This window comes from Manis javanica, chromosome 8, assembly GCF_040802235.1.
Source record: "Manis javanica isolate MJ-LG chromosome 8, MJ_LKY, whole genome shotgun sequence".
In the NCBI taxonomy this organism is placed as follows: Eukaryota; Metazoa; Chordata; class Mammalia; order Pholidota; family Manidae; genus Manis; species Manis javanica.
The window spans coordinates 2,920,833-2,943,901 of record NC_133163.1 but is presented as its reverse complement, the minus strand read 5'-3'; the positions used below and the strand labels follow the sequence as shown (position 1 = coordinate 2,943,901).

General features: G+C 45.0%; 1 protein-coding gene across 2 annotated transcripts in view; it reads right to left on the bottom strand.

The window, feature by feature from the left end:
- Positions 1-17,082: 17,082 nt before the first annotated feature.
- Positions 17,083-23,069, bottom strand: part of CDC42BPB (CDC42 binding protein kinase beta) — a 109,725-nt gene continuing 103,738 nt past the window's right edge. The window contains exon 37 of one of the 2 annotated variants that reach the window (XM_036991926.2): positions 17,083-18,397. In XM_036991926.2, coding sequence (XP_036847821.2) covers positions 18,266-18,397 — 132 coding nt within the window. In that variant the 3' untranslated portion in view covers positions 17,083-18,265. The remainder of the gene's footprint in view (positions 18,398-23,069) is intronic. The other variant, XM_073241808.1, reaches the window with a different exon arrangement.

The following is a 23,069-nucleotide window of genomic DNA, read 5'->3' as shown; positions in this document are numbered from 1 at the left end:
CATTTAAGGCCCCATTGTGTAAAGAGGATGGCTCTTTACTCGAAAATTCTCACAAGAGTCTATCTTGCTGGGGTCGTATGAATTGGAGGTCATCCTGAAGGTCATCTTAAAGGGTTGAGGTAGCATCACCTTAATGGGCACATGTTTCTCCAAAGCTTTGACAGGCAAAAAAGTTTTGAAGGATACAAAAAACATTAAGAGTGATTATACAAAACAGCATGAAAAGTGACTGTGAGAATTCCAAATGGTGTATAATGGCTCTGAACCATGACTGTGGGCCTGAGGGTAGCCGGCCTAACAGATTAAAGAACCTGCAGAATCAGGTGAAATTTGTTGTAGGCAATGTGCTTGTTCCCTAAATTTGTGCAGCTGGTCTCTGTCCTCCTCCCCGCCCCCCACACGAGGGTTTATCCACGTGCACCATGAAAGTGTAGCCGCACAGACGCCTCCTTGCTCGGCACGCATGTGATCAAGGGCTGTGCAGTCGGCCACCCAGTCAAGGCCCTGCTGGCAGGCTGCTCTGGCTGTGGAGCCCACCAGACCCCCTCACCTTCAGGGAGATTTCTGGTCCTGTGTTCATTAGCACCCCTGTGGAAGGAGACAGACTCTCCCCATGGAGGCAAAGCAGTCTCGCACAGCCCCTGGAAGTTCTCATTCGCGGCAGCCATGAAGGTCTAGTGAGGTGGACCTGTGGGGAGGGGCTATTCTGTTATGAAAACAGACAGTGAATACAGCAAGTGCACGCTGGTCTCATACCCACAGCACAGGGGCCGCTACCTCAGCTCCACCTATAAATGAGTAGCCAGGAGGTGCCCAGAGAGCCCCCTCAGGGGAATCAGCACTTATGGACCCACCTGTCTGTAAAGGGCCATTAGCATCCTTCAACCAAGACTCAACTACAGTGTTACCACATATTGAAAGGCTTCTTAAATATATGGGTTTATTTACATATATACCCACGTGTCCAGCTTACAATGGCTGCTCTGCAGTATCTTATTTATATATTCAGGAGATCTTATTTCTCCAACCAGGGTTGGGTTAAAGAGGCAGGGAATGAGGGGGTGTGGAGTTATGTTCTGGCCTTACAGAAGGACCTGCAGAACAGCTGAGGCATGTGTTGGTGTTTGAATTCCAGCCAAGTTACTCCCAGGATGACCCGAGGGGTCGCTGCTGTGGACAGGTGGAGGTTTCTGGAGACAACCCCAACAATGGCGAGGGCCTCCCTTGTGCAGTAACTGGGGAGCAGCCGAGGGAGAGAGGCAGGAAACGAGGTGTGCAGGCCTGGTCCAGGCGCCTTGGGGAGCCGTCTCCTTCGGCTCCGGGAAGGTGTGATTTGCTGGCTCCGATTCTGGGAGATCTTGGGTCTCAGGGTGCCAGTTGGAGGGCAGGTGCAGCCGGGGGCTGTGCTTTCTTTAGCTGTAACCCGTGGATCTGGGGGTTGAGTCCCTGAAGTTTGGCAGCAAAAGGGTTGGTTAGCAGCACGGGGTGGGGGCCCTTCCAAGGAGGTTGAAGAGAGTCATTTTGGATGCTTTTCTAATAGGCAGCACCTTTGGCTGCTGGGTCCTGGCATCCTGGCTGCACTGTGGAGGGGATTGCACTGCTCAACAGTTCTCCACAGAAGCAGCGAGTCCTTTTCAACACTGGGGTGTGTCTTCTTTTATCAGCTGTGGGTCATAAGAGGCAGGAGCCAGGTGCATCAGGTGCCCTGGACTACCTCAAAGGGTGAGGGTTCATGAGTTCCAAAGGGAGTGGATCTGAGATTGAGGACCAGTGGCAATGCCTGTGGCCAGGGGTATGTGAAGGGTCTACACATTTTGCAAATTGAGTCCTAATGCCATTAATACATTTGACTAGCTCTGAAGATTCATGGTGGTGCCATAGAAGCAGCCAAATATCACACAACTATCAAAGAACTTGACCTCCAGGTGACTTGCCCAGTCACTGTGAAGCTGGAGAGGGGCGCCCAGGCAGGAATTATCTCTTAAATTAGGATTTTAGCCACAGAAGAGGCAATAGCCTGTCTAGAAAGGAAAGCTTTGGTCTAGGACAGCACATATGTGACTCAAACATGCGTATATCTGTGAGGTGAATAAAATCCACCAGCCAAACCTTGGATGGTCCATTGGGCAATTTAAAATGCCCAGGGGGTGGAGTGGACAAGTCTCCCAGGATTTATTTTGGACAGGAGCAGACAAGCAAGCCAGGCCCTGATGAAATTTCCCCACCAGTACTGGTTCATAAAAGCTATCGTGTTATCAGGACGCCCATGGCTTAATGCACGTCCAGAGGTTAGTAATGGGAATTTTGGAGTCTGGAGGAACTGGATTTTTTTGGGGGGACAATCCAGAATTCTCTTCTTATGGAAGCAATAATTACTATATTTCCAATATTGTTTTTCTGTCTCTGGGGCCAACTCTTGAGCGTCTCTTGTCAAGTTTTAAAAATTATCATTTGGGGGAAACTCCTTTGGATTATGACAGAGGTTTGGTTATTGAATCCTTTGAAAGCAGTGTTTTTTTTGGAAATAGCAAACTGGTCTCCTTTGGCTCCCAGGGACCTTGCTAATAGCCAGAGCAGCGCTGGTATTTTGACAGGGATCGCACTGCATCTGTAGATTGCTTTTAACAAATGTATGGCATCTAACAAATGTGGATGTAAGAGAGATTATTTATTTATTCCCCTTAGAGGTAAGGAAACCTCGTTATTTCCATTAACATCCCAAAATCATGAGTTACCCCAAATGCATACCAACTGGTTGTATGGGTGTTTGCAGTCTTAGTCTGGCTAAGGTACAACGGTGAGCACAGTGTGTAGCTTGGCCCATTGGGCAGCAATGACCGAGGTGGACGTGCTGCCTCGGTGATTTCTAAAGGAGTTGCAATAGGGTGCGCACTAGATTAACCAGTTTCTTTCTTTCTTATGTGTCTTTTTAAGAAAAGAACAGCTGATATAATATTGTATTAGTTTCACATGTGCAGCGTTTTGATCTTTATATAAATTATGAAATGGTCACCACATTAAATCTAGTTACCATCAGTCACCATCCAAAGTCGTTACAATATTGACTATATTTCCTATGCTTACATTACATTCTTGTGTCTCTTTTATTTTACAACTGGAAGAATGTACCTCTTAATCCCCTTCACCTCTTTCATCCAGCCACCCGTCATTTGCAAATAAGTCCTCCCATACCGTAGGTTTTCACTTTGTTGATGATTTCCTTTGCTGAACATCTGCTTTTTAGTTTGGTGTAGTCCCACTTGTTTATCTTTGCTTTTGTTTCGCTTGCCTGGGGAGATAGACCCAGACAAAATTTCTAGTGTTGATGTTTATGAGATTTCAGCCTATGTTTTTTTGAGGGGTTTTGTGGTTTCAAGCATTATATTTAGTTTATTAAACACCGAGTTTATTTCTGTGTGTGGTGAGACAAGGATCCAGCTTCATTCTTTTGCCCATGTAGCCGTCCAGTTTTCCCAACACCATTTATTGAAGAGAATGTCTTTTTCCCATTGTATATTCTTGCGTCCTTTATCACATATTAATTGGCCATATAAGCATGGGTTTAGTTCTGGGCTCTCGATTCTGTTCCATAGATCTATGTACATATTTTTGTGCCAATACCATACTATTTTGATTAGTAGAGTTTTGGAGTAGAATTTGAGATCAGGGAATTTGATGCTCCCATCTTTGTTCTTCTTTCTCAAGATCACTTTGGCTATTCATGGTCTTTTGTGGTTCAATACAGACTTTAGGATTATCTGTTCTCGTTCTGTGAATTTGGTATATTGATAGGGACTGCACTGGATCTGTAGATTGCCTTTGGTAGTATGGCCATTTTAACAAAACTAATTCTTCCTATCCATGAGCATGGAATACCTTTCCATTTTTTGAAATTAAGGGATCATTGATATACACTCTTAAGAAAGTTTCACATAAGCAACATTGTGGTTACTATATTCATCCATATAACAAGTCTCCCCATGCCCCATTGCAGTCACTGTCCAACGTAGTAAGATGCTATAGTCACTACTTATCTTTACTGTGCTACACTGTTTTCCCTGTGTCTCTCTGCCACCATGTGTGTCAATCATAATGCCCCTCAAACCCCTTCTCCCTCCCTCCCCACCCACCTTCCCACACCCCTCCCCTTCTTGGAGTCTGTAAGTCTGCTGTTTTGTTCCTTCAATTTTCCTTTGTTGTTATACTCCACAAATAACTGAAATAATTTGGTACTTGTCTTTCTCTGCCTGGTTTATTTCACTGAGCATAATACCCTCTAGCTCCATCCATGTTGTTGCAAATGGTAGGATTTATTTTCTTATGGCTGAATAGTATTCCATTGTGTATATGTACCACCTCTTCTTTATCCATTCATCTACTGATGGACACTTAGGTTGCTTCCATATCTTGGCTATTGTAAATAGTGCTGCAGTTAACATAGGGGTGCATATGTCTTTTTGAATCTGAGAAGTTGTTTTCTTTTGGTAAATTCCTAGGAGTGGAATTCCTGAGTCAAATGGTGTTTCTCTTTTTAGTTTTTTGAGGAACCTCCATGTTGCTTTCCACAATCATTCAACTAGTTTACATTCCCACCAGCAGTATCGGAGGGTTCCCCTTTCTCCACATCCTCGCCAGCATTTCTTGTTCCTTGTCTCTTCGATGTTGCCCATCCTTACTGGTGTGAGGTGATATCTCACTGTGGTTTTAATTTGCATCTCTCTGATGATTAGTGATGTGGAGCATCATTTTATGTACCCGTTGGCCATCTGAATTTCTTCTTTGGAGAACTGTCTGTTCACATCCTCTGCCCATTTTTTTAATTGGGTTATTTGCTTCTTGGGTGTTGAGGCGTGTGAGTTCTTTGTATATTTTGGATGCTAACCCCTTGTCAGATATGTCATTTATGAATATATTCTCCCATACTGTAGGATGTCTTTTTGTTCTACTGAGTGTCCTTTGCTGTACAAAAGCATTTTAGTTTCATGTAGTCCCATTTGTTCATTTCTACTTTTGTATCCCTTGCCCAAGGAGATGTGTTCAGAAAAAGTTGCTCATGTTTACATTCAAGAGATTTTTGGCTATGTTTTCTTCTAAGAGTTTTATGATTTCATGACTTACATTCAAGTCTTTGATCCATTTTGAGTTTACTTTTGTGTATGGGGTTAGACAATAATCCAGTTTCATTCTCTTACATGTAGCTGTCCAGTTTTGCCAATACCAGCTGTTTGAAGAGGCTGTCATTTCCCCATTGTGTATCCATGGCTCCTTTATCATATATTAATTGACCATATATGCTTGGGTTAATATCTAGGCTCTCTATTCTGTTCCACTGGTCTACGGGTCTGTTCTTGTGCCAGTACCAAATTGTCTTCATTACTGTGGCTTTGCAGTAGAGCTTGAAGTCAGGAAGTGTAATCCCCCCTGCTTTATTCTTCATTCTCAGGATTGCTTTAGCTATTCAGGGTCTTTTGTGGTTCCATATGAATTTTAGAACTATTTGTTCTACTTTGCTGAAGGATGCCATTGATATTTTGATAGGGATTGCATTGAATCTGTAGATTGCTTTAGGCAGGATTGCCATTTTGACAATATTAATTCTTCCTATCCATGAGCATGGGATGAATTTCTATTTATTAGTGTCCTCTTAAATTTCTATCAAGAGTGTCTTGTAGTTTTCAGGGTATAGGTCTTTCACCTTAGGTTTATTCTTAGGAATTTTATTCTTTTTGATGCAATTGTGAATGGAATTGTTTTCCTGATTTCTCTGCTAGTTCATTGCTAGTGTATAGGAATGCAACAGATTTCTGTGTATTAATTTTGGATCCTGCAACTTTGCTGAATTAAGATTTTAGTTCTAGTAGTTTTGGGGTGGATTCTTTAGGGTTTCTATGTACAATATTGTGTCAACTGCAAACAGTGACAGTTTAGTTTCTTCCTTACCAATCTGGGTGCCTTTTCTTTCTTTGTGTTGTCTAATTTCTGTGACTAGAGCCTCCAGTACATGTTGAATAAAAGTGGGGAAAGCGGGCATCCTTTTCTTTATCCTGATCTTAAAGGAAAAGCTTTCAGCTTCTCGCTGTTAAGGATGATGTTGGCTGTGGGTTTGTCCTATATGGCCTTCTTTATGTTGAGGTACTTGCCCTCTATACCCATTTTGTTAAGAGTTTTTATCATGAATAGATGTTGAATTTTGTGAATGCTTTTTCAGCATCTATGGAGATGATCATGTGGTTTTTGTCCTTCTCTTTGTTGATGGGGTGGATGATATTGATTGATTTTTGAATATTGTACAATCCTTGCATCCTTGGAATAAATCCTACTTGATCATGATGCATGATCTTTCTGATGTATTTTGAATTCAGTTTTGCTAATATTTTGTTGAGTATTTTTGCATCTATGTTCATCAGGGGAGTTGGTCTGTAATTTTCTGTTTTTGTGGTGTCTTTGCCTGGTTTTAGTATTAGAGTGATGCTGGCCTCATAAAATGAGTTTGGAAGTATTTATTCCTTGTGTACTTTTTGGAAAACTTTAAGGAGGATGGTATTAGGTCTCTAAGTGTTTGATAGAATTCAGCAGTGATGCCCTCTGGTCCAGGTATTTTTTTTTTAACTTGCTCTGTTTTATTGTGGTATCATTAATATACAATTACATGGGCAACATTGTGGTTACTAGATTCCCCCCATTATCAAGCCCCCACTAAGGTAGTTTTTTGATTACCAATTCAGTTTCATTGCTGGTAATTGGTCTGTTCAGATTTTCTGTTTCTTCCTGGGTCAGTCTTGGAAGGTTATATGTTTCTAGAAAGTTGTCCATTTCTTCTAGGTTATCCAATTTGTTAGCATATAATTTTTCATAGTATTCTCTAATAATTCTTTGTATTTCTGGTATCTGTAGTGATTTTTCCTTTCTTATTTATCATTCTATTTATGTGTGTAGACTCTCTTTTTCCTGATAAATCTGGCTAGGGGTTTATCTATTTTGTTGTCTAATTTCTGTGACTAGAACCTCCAGTGCTATGTTGAATAAAAGTGGGGAGAGTGGGCATCCTTGAGATGCCCCTACTAATATTGCATTATTTTCTTGAAGAACTAGCTCCTGTTTTCATTGATTCTTTCTATTGTTTTATTCTCCTCAATTTAATTTATTTCTGTTCTGATCTTTAGTATGTCCCTCCTTCTACTGACTTTGGGCCTCCCTTGTTCTTCTTTTTCTAGTTTCATTAATTGTGAGTTTAGACTGTTCATATGGGATTGTTCTTCTCTCCTGAGGTAGACCTGTATTGCAATATACTTCCCTCTTAGCATGGCCTTTGCTGCATCCCACAGATTTTGGGGTGTTTAACAGTTTTCATTCATCTCCATATATTGCTTGATCTGTGTCATTTGGTCATGGATCTATTGATTATTTAGGAGCATGTTATTAATCCTCCAGGTGCTTGTGGGCTTTTTGTTTTCTTTGCATAATTTATTTCTAGTTTCATACCTTTGTGGTCTGAGAAGCTGGTTGGCATAATTTCAATTCTGAATTTACTGAGGCTCTTTTTGTGGCTTAGTATATGATCTATTCTTGAAAATGTTTGATGTGCACTTGAGAAGAATCTGTATCCTGCTGCTACTGGGTGTAGAGTTCTGTAGATGTCTGTTAGGTCCATCTGTTCTAGTGTGTTGTTCAGTGCCTCTGTTCCCTTACTTATTTTCTGTCTGGTTGATCTGTCCTTTGGAGTGAATGGTGTGTTGAAGTCTCCTAAAGTGAATGCATTGCATTCTATTTCCCCCTTTAATTCTTTTAGTATTTGTTTCACATATGTAGGTGAACCTGTGTTGGGTGCATAGATATTTATAATGGTTATATCCTCTTGTTGGACTGACCCCTTTATGATTATGAAATGTCCTTCTTTGTCTCGTTACTTTGTTTTGAAGTCTACTTTGTCTGATACAAGTACTGCAACTCCTGCTTTTTTCTCCTTATTGTTTTCATGAAATATCTTTCTCCATCCCTTCACTTTTAGTGTGTGTATGTCTTTGGGTTTGAAGTGAGTCATTTGTAGGGACCATATAGATTGGTCTTGTTTTTTTATCCATTCTGTAATTCTCTGTCTTTTGATTGGTGCATTCTGTCCATTTGTGTAGGTAGTGCCCTCTAGTGCCAAGAAGCTCTACTCTCTTGAGCTGCTCAGCACCCGGAGCGATGGTGGGGGTCCCAAATGAGTGGTGCTTGTGCCTGCTGGGAGGAAAGGGCTCTTTCCTGCTTTCTGGCTGCAGTGCCTGCCTCCACTGCCAGGGACAGTGGGCCGAGCATGCAAGTAGGAGTCTTTATGCTGCTCCCCTATAGCTCCTGGAAGTGGGGTTTCCTCTGGCTGGCTTGGTGCAATGGCGGTGCAGCTGGTTTGCGAGCCACTGCTGGCCAGGAGGAAGGGGCAGCAGACTGTGAGTCATGGTAGGGGACCTCGTAGCTGCATTGCCAGCCAAGGGGATGGAGCGCCTGAAGCTCCTGGAATTTCCCAGCCTGCTGGGCTGAGTGCACCAGGATGATTTTGTCCACCTGTCCTTTCTCTTGAGCAGCAAGCTCTCTGTAATCCTTGCCCCTTTAGCAGCCCTCTCGCTGTTGGGAAGTCTTTCAAAGTGCCTGCCTTTCTTTTGTCCCAGAACAGCTACTTGTGGGTACCTGTTCTCCACAAGCAGCTGGAATCTCAGTCTCTCCAAGTATTCCACCTGTCTTTGCTTTCCAACCCCAGTAATCTCCAGAGCACCATGTAAAGTGGGTTTGTGCTCCCAGAGCAGATCTTCAGGGCTGGGTGTTCAGCAGTCCTAGGCCTCCACCCCCTCCCCGTTCTGTTTCTCTTCTTCCTGCTGGTGAGCTGGGGTGAGGGGAGGGCTTGGGTCCCACTGGATCAAGGCTTTGCTACTTTAGACTTTTCCATGATGTCTTCTCTTTTCCAAGACATAGGCAGTCTGTTGTAGTCTTCTTTCCTGTGGTTCTTTCAGCATTAATCATATTTGCTATATTTTCATATTATATGTGGTTTTAGGAGGGATATTTCTGTCTCACTTCTCATGCCACCATCTTTAAGCCCACTGAAGAATTGCTTCACCTTTCCATTTATTTGTGTCATCTTCAAGTTCTTTCATCAATGTCTTACAGTTTTCAGAGTACAGGTCTTTCACTTCCTTGGTTAGATACTTCCCAGGTCTTTATTCTTTCTGATGCAATTGTAAGGAGTGGTTTTCTTAATTTCTCTCCTAGTTTGTTATTTGAATATAGAAATATAACAGATTTCTGTATTTGACTTTGTGTCTTGAAATTTTATTGAACTCATTTGTTATAATACATAGATATACATACACACACATACATATACAGGTGGAAACTAGGGTTTTCACTAGATAGTATCAATAGTATCGTGTCATCTGCAGATAGTGACAATTTCTTCCTTACAAATGTAGATGACTTTTATTCCTTTATCTTGTCTAATTGCTGTGGCTAGGATTTCCCATACTATGTTGAATCAATTGGTGAAAGTGGACATCTTTGGTCTTGTTCCTGACATTAAAGGAAAAGTATTCAACTTTTCATCATTGAGTATGATGTTAGCTGTGGGTTCACTGTATATGGCCTCTCTCATGTTGGTATATGTTCCCTCTGCACCCACTTTGTTGAGAGTTTTTAGCATGAATGATGTTGAATTTTGTCACTTTTTTAGCACTTATTGCAATGATATGGTTTTTATACTTCCTTTTGTTAATGTGGTGTATCACATTCATTTACAGATATTAATCCATCCTTGCATTCCTGAAAATCTCATAATCCTATTAATGTACTAATTTGGTGTATTAATATTGAGGATTTTCATACCTATGTTCATCAGGGATATTGGGCTGTAATACTGTTTCTTCGTAGTGTTTTTACCTGGTTTTGGAATCAGGGTGACACTGGCTTTATGGAATGAATCCAGAAGCTTTCCTTCCTCTTCAACTTTTTGGAGTAGTTTGATAAGGATAGGTATTATCTTTTCATGTTTGGTAGAAACCTGTGAATCCATCTGGTCCTGGACTTTTGTTTGTTGGGAGTTTTTTGATCACTGATTCAACTTCATTACTAGTAATTGGTTTACTTAGATTTTCTATTGCTTCATGATTCAGTCTTAGAAGACTGCATGTTTCTAGGAATTTATCCATTTTTCTGCATCATCCAATTTGTTGGCCTATTATTTTTCATAGTAATCTCTCATAATTATTATTTCTGTGGTATCAGTTGTAAAGTCTTGTCTTTCAAATTGAGTTTTATTTATTTGAATCCTCTTTTTTCTTGATGAGTCTAGTAAAGGTTTATCAGTTTTATTTACCTTTTCAAAGAACTAGTTCTTAATTTCATTGACTTTTGTTTTTCTTTAGTCTCTCAGTTAGGTGTGGAGTTATATTGCTTGAGATTTTTTTCTTGTTTCCTGAGCTAGGCCTGTGCCACTAAGAAGTTCCTCCTTAGAAGTGCTTATGCTGCATTCCAAATATTTTGAACCACTATTTTCATTATTATTTCTTCAAGTATTTTATTTCCTTTTTAATGTCTTTGTTGACCCATTGGTTGGTTAGTAAGCATGCTGTTTAGCTTGCACACATTTGTTTTTCCCAGTTTTTTTCCCTTTGTAATTATTTCCAATTTCATACTGTTGCAGTCAGAAAAGATGCTTCATATGATCCATTCTTCTTAAATCTATTGAGGCTTGTTTTGTGGCCTAACATGTTATCTATCCTGGAGAATGTTCTGTGTCCACTTGGAAAAAATGTGTATTCTGCTCTTTTAGGGTGCAGTGTTCTGTATGTATCTGTTGAGTCCATTTGGTCTAATGTGTTGTTCAAAGACCTTTTTCTTATTGGGTGATCTATCCATTGACGTCAGTGGGGTGTTAAAGGCCCTACTATTATTGCATTATTGTCAGTTTCTTACTTCATGTCTATTTATATCTGCTTTATATATTTAGGTGCCCCTCTTGTGTGGGTAGATATTTACAATTGGTATATATTTTCTTGTTGGATTGAGCCCTTTATCATTATGTAATGTTCTTGTCTCTTGTTAAGATTGAAGTGAGTCTCTTGTAGGCAGCATATAGATGAGTCTTGTGTTTTGTTTTTGTTTTTTTTTATCCAGCCACCCTATGTCTTTTGACTGGAGCATTTTAAAGGGTGTTTATATTTCAAAAGGAAGCATTGATGGGCATGTACTTATTGCCATTTGTCAAATGCTTCTTGGTTGTTCTTCATTCTCGGATTGGATCCTCTCTTCCCTTGTGTGGTGACTTTCCTTAGTGTCATGGTTGGATTCTTTTACCTTTATTTTTTGTGTATCTCTTAATAGGTTTTGGTTACCATGGGGTTCAAATACGATGTCCTGTGTACAATAGCAGTCTATGCAAAGTTGATGGTTGCTTAAGTTTGAACCCGTCCTAACAGCATTAATCTTTTACTCCCCCTCTTCCATGTTTTATGGATATGATGTCTTCTTTTTATTTAGTGATTACCTTAGCTAATATTTATAAGTGATTTATTTTATTCCTTCTGTCTTTTAATCTTCCTACTAGGTTTTAGGTGACTGGTCTGTTACCTTTGCTATATGTTTGCTTTTACCAGTGAATTCTTTTTTCATACTTTCCTAGTTTCTAGTTATGGCCTTTTCTTTTCCTTTTTGAAGATGACCCTTTAATGTTTCTTGTAAGGCTGGCTTAATGGATAACTTATATTTATCTGAGCAACACTATTTGTCCCTCTATTCTGAGTGATAACCTTGCTGGGTAGAGCATTCTTGGTTCTAGGTTTTCTTCCTTTCAGCACTTTGAATATATCACGCCACTCCCATCTGGCCTGTAGTTTCTGCTGAAAAACCAACTGATACCCTTTTGGGGTTTCCCTTGTACATTAACTCCTTGCTTTTACATTGCTGCTTTTAAGATGGTCTTTATCTTTAATCTTTGATGTTTTAATTATTGTGTGTCTTGGTGTGGCCCTCCTTGGGCTCATCTTGTTTGAGGCTCTCTGTGCTTTCTGGATCGGATGTGTGTTCCTTCCACAGTTTAGGGAAGTTTTGAGGTATTATTTCTCCAAAGAGGTTTCCCACCCTTTCTATCTTCTGGCCTCCTAGAACGTGATGTTAGCGATGTTGGATGTTGTCTCCAAGGTCCCTTAAACTCTCATTTCTTTTTATCTTTTTTTCTTTCTGCTGTTCAGCTTGAGTGCTTTCCATCACTTTGTCTTCTAAATAGTTCTTGTCCATCTTCTAATCTGTAAATTCTCTCTAGTGTATTTTTCATTTGTATTCTTCACCTTTGACTGGTTCCTTTTTATACTTTCTCTTTATTAAAGTCCTCCCTGAGCTCATCCACTCTTCTCTCCAGTCGAGTGGGCATCTTTATAACCGTTACTTTGAACTCTTTATCAGGTAGATTACTTAACTGTTTCTTTTGTTTCAAGCATATCCCTCTGTCTCATTTTGTTTGACTTTCTATGTCTGCACCTACGGATCAGGTGAGAAGGGCTGCTTCTCTTGGTGTTGAAGGCGTGGCCTTGTGCAGACTGCCCAGGCCTGGCAGCTCTGGCTCGCTGGCTGTGGCTGTGGTTGTGAGCAGGGTGATGGGGTCCAGGAGGCTCCTGGGTGATGTATAGTTGGAAACCAGTGAGTGTTATACTTCCACCTTTGTTCTTCCTTCTCAAGAGTGCTTTGGCCACTTGGGGTCTTTTATGGATCCACACAAATTTTAGGATTTTATGCTCATTATTCTGTGAAAAATGTAATTGCTTTTTTGATAGGGATTGCACTGAATCTGTAGATTGCTTTGAGCAGGATGGCCATTTTAATATTAATTCTTCTATCCATGAGCATGAATCTTTCCATTTATTTGTGTCATCTACAAGTTCTTTCATCAGTCTTACAGTTTTCAAAGTACAGGTCTTTCACCTCCTTGGTTAAATTTCTTCCCAGGTCTTTTATTCTTTCTGATGCAATTGTAAATGGGACTGTTCTCCTCATTTCTCTTTCTTTTTAGTTTGAAGCCCTAAGCCTTGTAACTTATCATGGGCTTGATGCCTTGAAGGGCCTCTTTATTTGTAGGGCATTAATTCTGGGGCAAGGCTTTGAGGGGTATGTCTGAATCTTGAGGGGAGTGCACTGTGGATTCTGCCAATGTTGGTTAAGGACTTTGCTTATAACAAGGGTGGCAGCTGAGCCAGTGGGGATAAATCGGTTAATGCCCATAGAATTTGCTTCAGTGCCGGCAGAAATGGAGCAAATAAAAGGTGCTGAAGAGTTACTCGATTCACCTAGTTGGCTCTCTTGGTTGTTGCTGTCAAATCCTAGGATCATTTTCCTCCTTTTGGGAGAAAGCAATTCCAGCATATTTTTCTAAGACATCTTAGCCCAGTAAGTGCACTGGGGTGGAGGAACTGAGGAGAAAACCAAGGGAATCTATTAGAATTAGGGAGAAAAGGGTGCGTATGTAAAAGGGAACAGGTTTGGAGACAGGAACCCGTTGAGGGTGACTAGAGGCCCTGCTTGTCTGACGCAGTCAGTGTTCCCAGGCAGAGGCTGCCCTGTGGCAGCGGGGTTGGCACTGAGTATAGCCCCAGTGTCAAGGAGGGCAGACAGAATTCATATTTCCGGTCTGGAGAGCTGTCTCTCGGGCCAGGTGAGTGGGAGGAGCGGGAAGGCCCCATGCTGGGGCCGGGAGGGCGTGCAGGCTGGCCGGGAGGCGGAAGGCGCCTGAGCACGTAGGCGTAAGCCTGCTGTCCAGCGTCCTGGCCTTCTCCAGTGACAGCATGACCACAAGGACTGCTTTTGTTGGGAGTTGGAATTAAGGATTTAAGTGGTCTTCCCTCTAGGCAGACCTACTGGGGTGAGCTGGCTGGCTAAATTAACTAACTCTGGAGTGGGTGGTATAGCTCCTATCCCATCTTGGTCCTTTGAATGAGAAGCAAAAAATTCCAGTTCAGCCTGTTAGTGAACATAGAATTAAAGGCCACCTGAGCAGACCCAGCATCCAACCGAGGACCAGGGTTTTCCTTAAAAATGATCTGAAGTTGACTGTAGTAATTGTGAACAGGTTCATCAGGGTTTTTGCTTAAAAGTCTTGAGTTTTGTCCTAACCAACAGGCTTAGGAAAAGCTTTATTTGTTCTGTGATGGTTTCTTAAGTGAGTGGCCTTCCTGCCAAAAATTAGGTCTGTTTTCCTAATTCCCTTTCGGGATTTTCCCGTCAGGCCGGTTTCACCCAGTGCTGGAGCCGACTCCCACAGATGAGCACGTGAGCTACCTGGTAACAAATCTGAGAAACTAGGCTAATAAGTTTGAATGATTATGTTAGAAATGTCAGCAAATCTATGAAGAATCTCAGTCACCTTGGGAATAACTATCACTTGTAATTCAGCTTTAGTCCAGGAGGCATAAGAAACCAAGGCTTTTCAAGGGGCAGGTTCTGATAGGTTGAGAAAGCGGGCACGGTGCCAAAGGGAAAGAGGACGAGGACTGTGAGCGGAGCCTGGGCGCGGGCGGCTCTCACACCTCTGGCGATGATGCCAGGGAAGGACAGAGGCCTGAGAAGCCATTTTTGACGTCATTCAACTGTTCGTTTGCCTCCATTAATTTAGAAATAGTATTTTGCTAAGAAGTGATTTTAGAGTCCAAAACACATTTGGGAACCTTCCAGTACCAATTAAAATAGGCATTCCATTCCCTTTTTTAAATTTAGAGGTATGGTCTTTTAATTTGATTTTGAGAAAAGTAAATTCGGAGAGACCCGCAGTCCCCCACAATGGCTAGTGAAGGTCTGCATCACCTTCAGCTAAGTCGGTCCACAGTTAAAAATGCACATGAAGTGTGGTCTTTAAACGTGGTATCAGCCAAGATGCAAGAAGGAAGACCCGTTGAGAAAACGTGAGGATTCGGACCCCATAATCTTAGCTCAAAAAACAAATGAGTGTTTACCAAAAGGATGAAGCCTTAACACACCCAGAAAGGATGAAGCCATTAAAGCAGATTCTGAATAAAGTCAGAGAGCTCAAACCTCAAAGACAGAGGAACCCAGACCCAGGAGACATACCCCCAGACCCCACGGCCGGTGGGGGGCCCAGCACCTGTTTGCTCACCGGCTTTAGAATTTTTAGGGGTCCCCCTGGGATTCTGACTCCAAGTAATATTGGACTTGAAAGTCGAACAACCTGTTATTTTACCAGCAAATTAAGTTTATTTGATAATGGCAGGGGAATTGTAATTCTAGACCCATGAGCTAGGGCACACACGCAGGTTTGGGACCTTTATGGAGGAAAAGGGGGAGGCTGGGTGGGGCGGCACTGGAGAAAGCCGCTGCGGGGGCCCAGGGCGGGGGTTTCTTGTTGGCTGGGTTGCTGCTGGGAGGAGCAGCTCTAGCCCCTGTTGGGTTTGCAATGAAGGCCACGTTGGGGTGGTGGGGGGTGCTCCACCTTCTGGGCTCCCAGCTGTTTAGTTTAATTCAGTCTCACACTGCTCAGGCCCAGGCTGTGAGGGGCTGGGACAGAGACACAGGCATCCACTAGACTGAGCTGTCCTCGGGATGCTCTCCTGGAGGGACAGGTGGCCCATCTGCTCTGCAGGGGGCGTCCAGCTGGGGGGTGGGGTCGCTGTGGTCCGTCACCGCAGGGCCTTGCCCTCCTGTGGGTGCCCGAGACCCACCCAGCACTGGGCAGTGCGGGGGTGACTCACGGCTGCGTGTGAGGTTCATCTCAGGGAGACCCTTCTGTGTGACCAGAATCTGGCTCTGAAACACCACCAGCCCTTGCACGGCCGCTGCTGGCTTCTATACAGTGGGTTCACCTGCCAGTTCTGAAGCTCCTGTCACCAGACGTCAAGCTCTGTCGCCAGCAGCCTCTCTGGGATCTTTACCACGTAGTGTGGCTATAACCTGTCATGTTCTGCGCTATGGAGCAGACAGTCTACTGTGCACATCTCACCATTCGTTCTGGCACAACAGCTGCTTCACTGTTCTTAGTCCTTGACACTCGAGCAGCTGTTCAGCCCCATGGCAGGCGCTGGGACGTCACTTCCGGCTTTTTTCAAGTGCGTACTCATCCCCACTCGTTTTTCAGCTTCTGGTTTCACTCAAGTGTCTGTGAAAGGCTCTGCCTGTACGTTGTGTGGCCTGGGCAGGGGCTGGGTGGGGGGGGGGGGTCTTCTCTGTCCCCTGGGAGGTTGGGGGTGGTGTGACTGGCTAAGGCAATGGGGCAGATGGGATGTGAACTCCTTCTGGCAGAGCTTTGGTGCCCATGCCCCTAAAATGTGTCACATTCCTTCCCTGGCTGTGACCATGGAGGCCCCAGTGAGAGGGGCCTGGGTCCCAAATGACTGTGTGAAGGCCTGCCGGCTGGCACAGATGTTGGGCACCATGGTTCCCAAGCGGCACCCCTGCCAGGCACTGGACAGCTGCTTGCTACACTTCATCATATCCTTGCTCCGCCTTTTGGCAGGTGCTATTTGCCCTCATTTTACCAAGTACTTCCTGGGGGGTCCTGATGCAAATATCACCCAACTCACTACAGGTTGTGCCCTATGGGAAACTGACCTGTCTGGGCTCAGCCAATGTGTGGTCAGCCACCCAGCCCCGCCTCAAGCTTCCCCTGCTTCTGGTGGCTCTGACTTACCCTGTCCTGTCCGTAGGGCTACGAGGGGCCAGCACCTCAATCCCTGTTACTCCTGCAATCCCCACTTATGGGGCCCTTGTTCTGCCTGTGGAAGCTCATGGGCACATCACCCTCCCCCACCCCAGCTCAGGGTGAAATCTTAACCCCTGCCCTGGCTGCTGCAGCCACCTGGAGGCCTAGTGGGGACAACCAGCCAGATGGCCCCTCCTTCACCTGGCAGTACAGGCTGGGCCCTGCCCACCACAGTGCAGGGTGCCCTTCATGAAACCCCCCCACCCCACCGCCCCTTGGCAGGTGAGAGGTCCCAGTTCTGGAGGCCGGCTCCTGCCATGTGCACACAGGTGCCTTCTGGGGAGGGGTTCCCAGCACAGGCACTAGGGACCCAGATACACCCAGGGTTGACAGGCATCACATTCAGGTGAACCACCAAGAACTTTAAAACTGCTATCTTCTGCTTTATTGACAGGTAAATTGTTCAAAAATGTTCTCACGTTTCAATAATTACAAAGACTCAGACTTACATTAAAAAAGTAAAAACCAGACCCCTCTCCCCAGCAGGTGCCAGTCCCAGCAGAACGCCCAGGGGTGGTGGGTGCTGGGGTGGGGGTGGGGCGACACGCACAGACAGGCCGTGGTGCCCACATCACTCAGTGCCGACTCAGCTAAGTGCACATCCTAAATGGCGTCACCAAGGACAAGCTATGTCTGCTGGCCAGTTAATCACAAGCCTTTAATCAGACCACAAACCTGATCACTCAACGTCTGAACAAGGATGGGGAGTGAATGCACGCACAGAGCATCCCCACGCCTCGGGCAGGGCCAACGTGCAGGCCTGCGTCGGCCGAGTCTACGCGATCCATTTGGGTACTGATCATGGGACTCCATGCGGGGGTTGGGGGAGGCCTGGCTGCATGACCACTCACCAGTTTTACAGTGGGAGGCAGAAGCTGTGGAAGTGAGTGGGGAACAGCACAGCTGACTTCACAGTAGGTACTGGGGACACTTCATGGTTGTGACCAGGAATGGAGTCACACACGCAAGGGGCCCAGGCAGGCGTCACCTGGAACGGGCCTCTGTCCACTGCAAGGTCGGCAGGACTTCTGCAGCTGCTGTGTAATGGCTAAATGAGTAAGAAGGCCGCGCCCTAACCTCCACTTCCCTGTCTTCAGGATTCCAGTGACACTGGGAATGATCCACAAATGCCCGCTCCTCGGAGGTCTGAGGACATAGCTCCAGGAACAGGCAACAGGCTCATTTCTGAGGCCACGTCCCCAGCCACCTGCTTCCTGAGCAGAGCCGTGCTGGGTCTACTGGGCTTCTGCACAGGAGGTCGGCAGGGCCCTACACGCCTTCTTAGCCTGTTCTGGGAAGCTGTGTGGTTCCTTCACGCATAAAGGGACAGTGTCACCTCACAGCTGTGTGGACAAAGGGATCCAGTCAACACCACAGACAATGTGGCATAAATCTAGTCACCATAATAAAGATTCTTCTTCATCTCCCTATCTACAAGTCGACTGCATTTCCCTGGGCAATGCTGGAGGATCAGCGCGGTCTTGGCACTGACGTGGGAGGCCATCCCCGGCCCCACGGCTGTGAGGCAGTGGCCTGGTGGCTTCAGGCATCATAGGCCGGCTGCTCCAGGCCTTCGATGGGGAGCTGGCTCCGGTGGGGGGAATTGGGGCTTGGTGGACTGCTGGGGTTGGAGCTGTTCGATGGAGTCGAATGTTTGGTAGAATCCGAATCAGGCTGTTAACACAAAGAAGGGGGACAGCATGAGCATCAACCACCGTGGGCCTGTGGATGGGGGGCATTCTGTCCAGCATTCTGGGTGGGGACAGGTGTGGCATCTTCCCTCTCATTCCTAGTTATGAGAACACACACTCAACCAGCTTTTCACCTGGTTTTTAACCTTGCTGGTGAGAGATCGTGAACCAAGGTCCCACCCCACAAATGACTCGGTGGCTGTGATCACAGAAGGAGAGAGCAGCTCTGCAGTGAAGGGAGCAGAGACGCCACACAACCAAGTGGTCTAAAGTCACAGCCACCACACTCTCACAACAGAAGCACGAGGCATGGACAGGAACGTCATTCCTCAGGGTCCACAAAGAACCCCCGGCTCAGTGGCGAAAGTCCCAGCTTCCCCCTGAGATTCAGAGCAAACAGGACGCCTGTTCTCACACAGTACTAGCAGGTCTAGCCAGAGCAATTAGGGAGGAAAAGGGAAAGAAAGCTCTCCTAGTTGGAAAGGAAGAAGTAAAGCCATCTCTGTTCACAGGTGACATGATTCTACGTGTAGAAAAATCCCTCAAAACTCACCAAAAAACTCCTAAATGAATTCAGCAAAATTGCAGGGTACAAGTTCAATACACAAAGAATTGTGTTTCTATTATACCAGCAATAAAAAAACATAAAATGTTAAGAAACAATTCCAATTACATAGTATCTGAAATAATAAAATATAGCTAGGAATAAAATTTAACCAAGGAGATGAAAGATTTATACACTGAACTTTAAAGCATTGCTGAAAGGAACTAAAGAGCTATATAAATGCAAAGATATCCTAATTTCATGGATCAGAAGACTAAATATTGTTAAGGTGTCAATACTACCTCCTAAAGTGATCTATAGATTCAAAGCAATCCCTACTGAAATTCCAGTGGCTTTTTTTTGGGGGGTGGGGGGGGAGTAGAAAAGGAAAAGCCTATCTTCAAATTCATATGGAACTGGCAAGGGAGATCAGAATAGTCACAACAATACTGAGTAAGAAAAGCTGGAGGACTCCACTTCCCTAGCTCACTACTACAAAGCCACAGTAACTGCAAGAGCGTGGTACGTACTGAGTCTAGAAATGACTTGACATACCTACGGTCACCTGATTTGACAAGGGTGCCAAGACCATTCCTGAACAGGGAAAGGAACAATCTCTTCAACAAATGGTGTTGGGCAGCCACATACAAAAGAATGAAGTTGGACTTCTACTCACACCATATACAAAACACTCACAATGTCTATCAATGAACTAATAAACATAGAAGGTGAGACCATAAAACTCATGGAAGAAAACAGGAATAAATCTTGATGACCTTGGATTTGGCAATGGATTCTTACATATGACATTAAAAGCATGAGCAACAAAGGAAAAAAAGATTACCTGGACTTCATCAACACTAGAAACTTTTGTATATCAAAGGACCTTATCAAGAATGTGAAAAGACAACCTACCTAATGGGAGAAAATACTTGCAAATCATATCTGATAAGGGTCTAGTATCCAGAATAAAGAACTCTTACAATCCATCAACAAAAACAACTCATTTACAAAGAGGGCAAAGACCTGAGACATTTCTCTAAAGGTACACAAATGGCCTACAAGCACATGAGAGAGATACTTGATGTCACTCATCACTAGAGAAATGTAAATCAAAACCACAATGAGATACAACTTCATACCTGCCAGGCTCGGCTGGCTATCAAAATAAAACAGGAAAGTTAAGTGTTGGCACAGATGTGGAGAAATCTTAGCCCTTGCACATCAGTGGGGGAAGTAAAAATGCTGTAGTCGCTGTGAAAACAATTTGCTGGTCTCTAAAAAGCTTAAACAGAGAATTATTATATGACCCAACAATTCTATCCTTAGGTACACACCCCAAAGTGAAAACAGGTACTCATCGAATACATGCACACACATGCTCACGGAAGCACAGTTCACCATGGCCACAGGCGGAAACAGGCCCCATGTCCACTGGGGGACCATGAATAGAGCTGAAGAACAGTGAGCAGTAACAAGGAGCTGTGCACGCCACATTCTGCAGCTGGATGAGTCTCGGAAACACGATGCCCAGGGAGACAGGCCGGAAACGAGCGGCCACACACCTTGCGACGCCAGCGACACCTGATGCCGGAGCCGGCAGGTCCCACAGACAGAGCAGGACTGATGGGCTGCCGAGGGCTGGGCACGAGAGGTGAGAACACGCTCGCTGCGCGGGGGATTACTCGGGAGCGACGGAAAGGTTCTGACCTTCAGAGAGGTGGTGCCCGCACAACACTGTCACGGTGCTGCCACCTGAACCATCTACTCAGAATGGTTATGTGAATTTCTCTTAAATAAATTGAAAAGAGGAACAAACAGATGCTGTGTGCCCGCGGATGCAACACCGTGTCCTCCGTGAGCTGCTCCGACCTGGCGCACCCAACCTGATCTCAAGACAAGGAAATGTCAGCAAGCGCAAACAGGGGAGCGTTCTAGAAGAACATGGCGGTGCTCTTTGCAAAAATGTGACTGTCATGACACAGAAAGGTGAGACAGCTACACAAGGTACGACCGAGGACTGGATCGCTACCAGCATGGAGCATGCCTGGGACATCGCGGGGACAAATGGGAGCTGGATGCGCGCACCGCCCCATCGGGACGGCCTCCCGCTAGGTGCGGTGTGGGGGCGCTCCTGCCCTTTGCTCTCCCGCGAGGGGGTGCAGTGTGCGCGCCCTGCCTGCACCGCCCACAGAGTGCGGGTGTGTGCGTGCCTGTCCGTGCCTGCTGGTCCTGGGGAGGGCTGGGGGACAGGGGCAGAGGGGCAGGGACTTTTCACCGTTTACCTAACTCAAAAACTCAGACAAGCCTTGACGAAGGGATGATTTGCAAAAGAACTGTACTTCCCATTAACGATTCAACGTCATGAAAGATAAAAAAGAGCTGGGCACAGACCAGAGAAGACCAAGGATATTCTGGCTGGATTTTGGGATTTTAGGTGGAGCTGGAGGCCCAACCAGGGGTCTGGGTGCGAACAGTGCAGGGACGGCAGCAGGCAGTGGCGCGGCTCTGGCAGGGAGACGGTGCGGGCCGAGGCAGGCTTTCCTCTGGCTCTGCCCCAAAAACCACATGGGGAAGCAGGTCAGGTACAGGGGCTGTTCTCTCTGCTCACACAGCTTTTCTGAAGGTTTACGATTTTACAAGTGAGAGCTAAGGGGAAAAAAATAAGAAACAAAACTCCCTCTAAAGCCATCAATCTCAGGTGGATTTAAGGGAGGTCTGTAACTATGAAACTCCAGGAAAGAAAACCCCTCTATTATGGCAACCAGGAGGCAAACAGCCTCCACCGACATTGAGGCTGGCTGAGTCCTGAGAACAAAGCTGGCCAAAGACAGCACAGAGTCTGGCCCGGTCAACGTCACCGACAAACACAGATGTAAAAACTACCAAAAAGATGTTCATACATGAATCTATCCGTGTACCACCAGAGTGCGATGAAATCCACTCTGACGCACAGCAGGCCGGAGAGAAAACCCACGAGGGGCGCTTTGGAAAACAGCAAAAAGCATCTGCTTAGCAGCCATCACCCCCACCCTTCCTCACAGAGAAAACTCTTCACAAGCCAGGATGAGAAAAGCACGTCCTTAGCCAGGTGAATAGCAGCTGACAGTGATCACAGGCAGCAGCATCGGGGCCTCTGGTGTCAGGGGTCCGAACCTGGCCAGTGCCCCAGACACGCACACTGAAGACCCCACTCCCACATCACCCCCCAAAGACAGCCACTCACCGTGCACACGCACGCACGCACGCGCACACACACACACGCTCTCTCTCTCTCTCTCTCTCACTCTCTCTCTCCCAGGGCCAAAAACCAAAACTCAATGGCCACCAACTCAATCAGAACTTGGTGAGGTGGCTGAACACAGAACATCAACTGTCACCAGCAATGACCCCCCAGGTTTGTCATAGGAGGTTATACTCTACTCACAATGGCAACAAAACCTGGAAATTCTTAAGAATAAACTTACTAACCACAAACACACATAGCATGTAAAAGAGAAACTATCAACTGGAGAGATGCTCTGCGTTCTTGTACAGGAAGGTCAGGGCAGGGAATATCCCCCAAATCAATCCAAGAATTCCGAGCAGGCCAGTGAAAAGTTCAGCACAAGTTTTACTTTTTTACTATGGAGCCAACAAGCTGGTTTTAAAATTTGAAGGAGAAAATTAAAATGGTTAAGAAATTGTTGAGGAAAAACAAAGAGGTTTGTTCTGCCTGACCGCTGGATACAGGGGCCAGCGGCCCGAGGGGCAGAGGCTCCAAGCCAGACACAGGCGACTGAGGAGCTTCACACACACACAACCCCCCACCGCCACCCCCAACCGCACTCACCAGCCACACCCCATGACCACACCCAGCCACACCCAAAGCCATACGTGCTCACACATTTTCACGATGCAATGAGAAGCAGCAAAAAAAGCCCAACAACCTCTCAAAGAAATGTGAATATTTATTTAATTGAAAAAGATGGACTGCACTGCGTAAGAATTAAACATTTCTGTGTGACAAAACACTCTTAAAAAACAAAATTAACAAAAAACTATATGCTAACAAGCTGGAAAACACAGAAGAAATGGACAACTTCCTAGAAAAATGCAACCTTCCAAGACT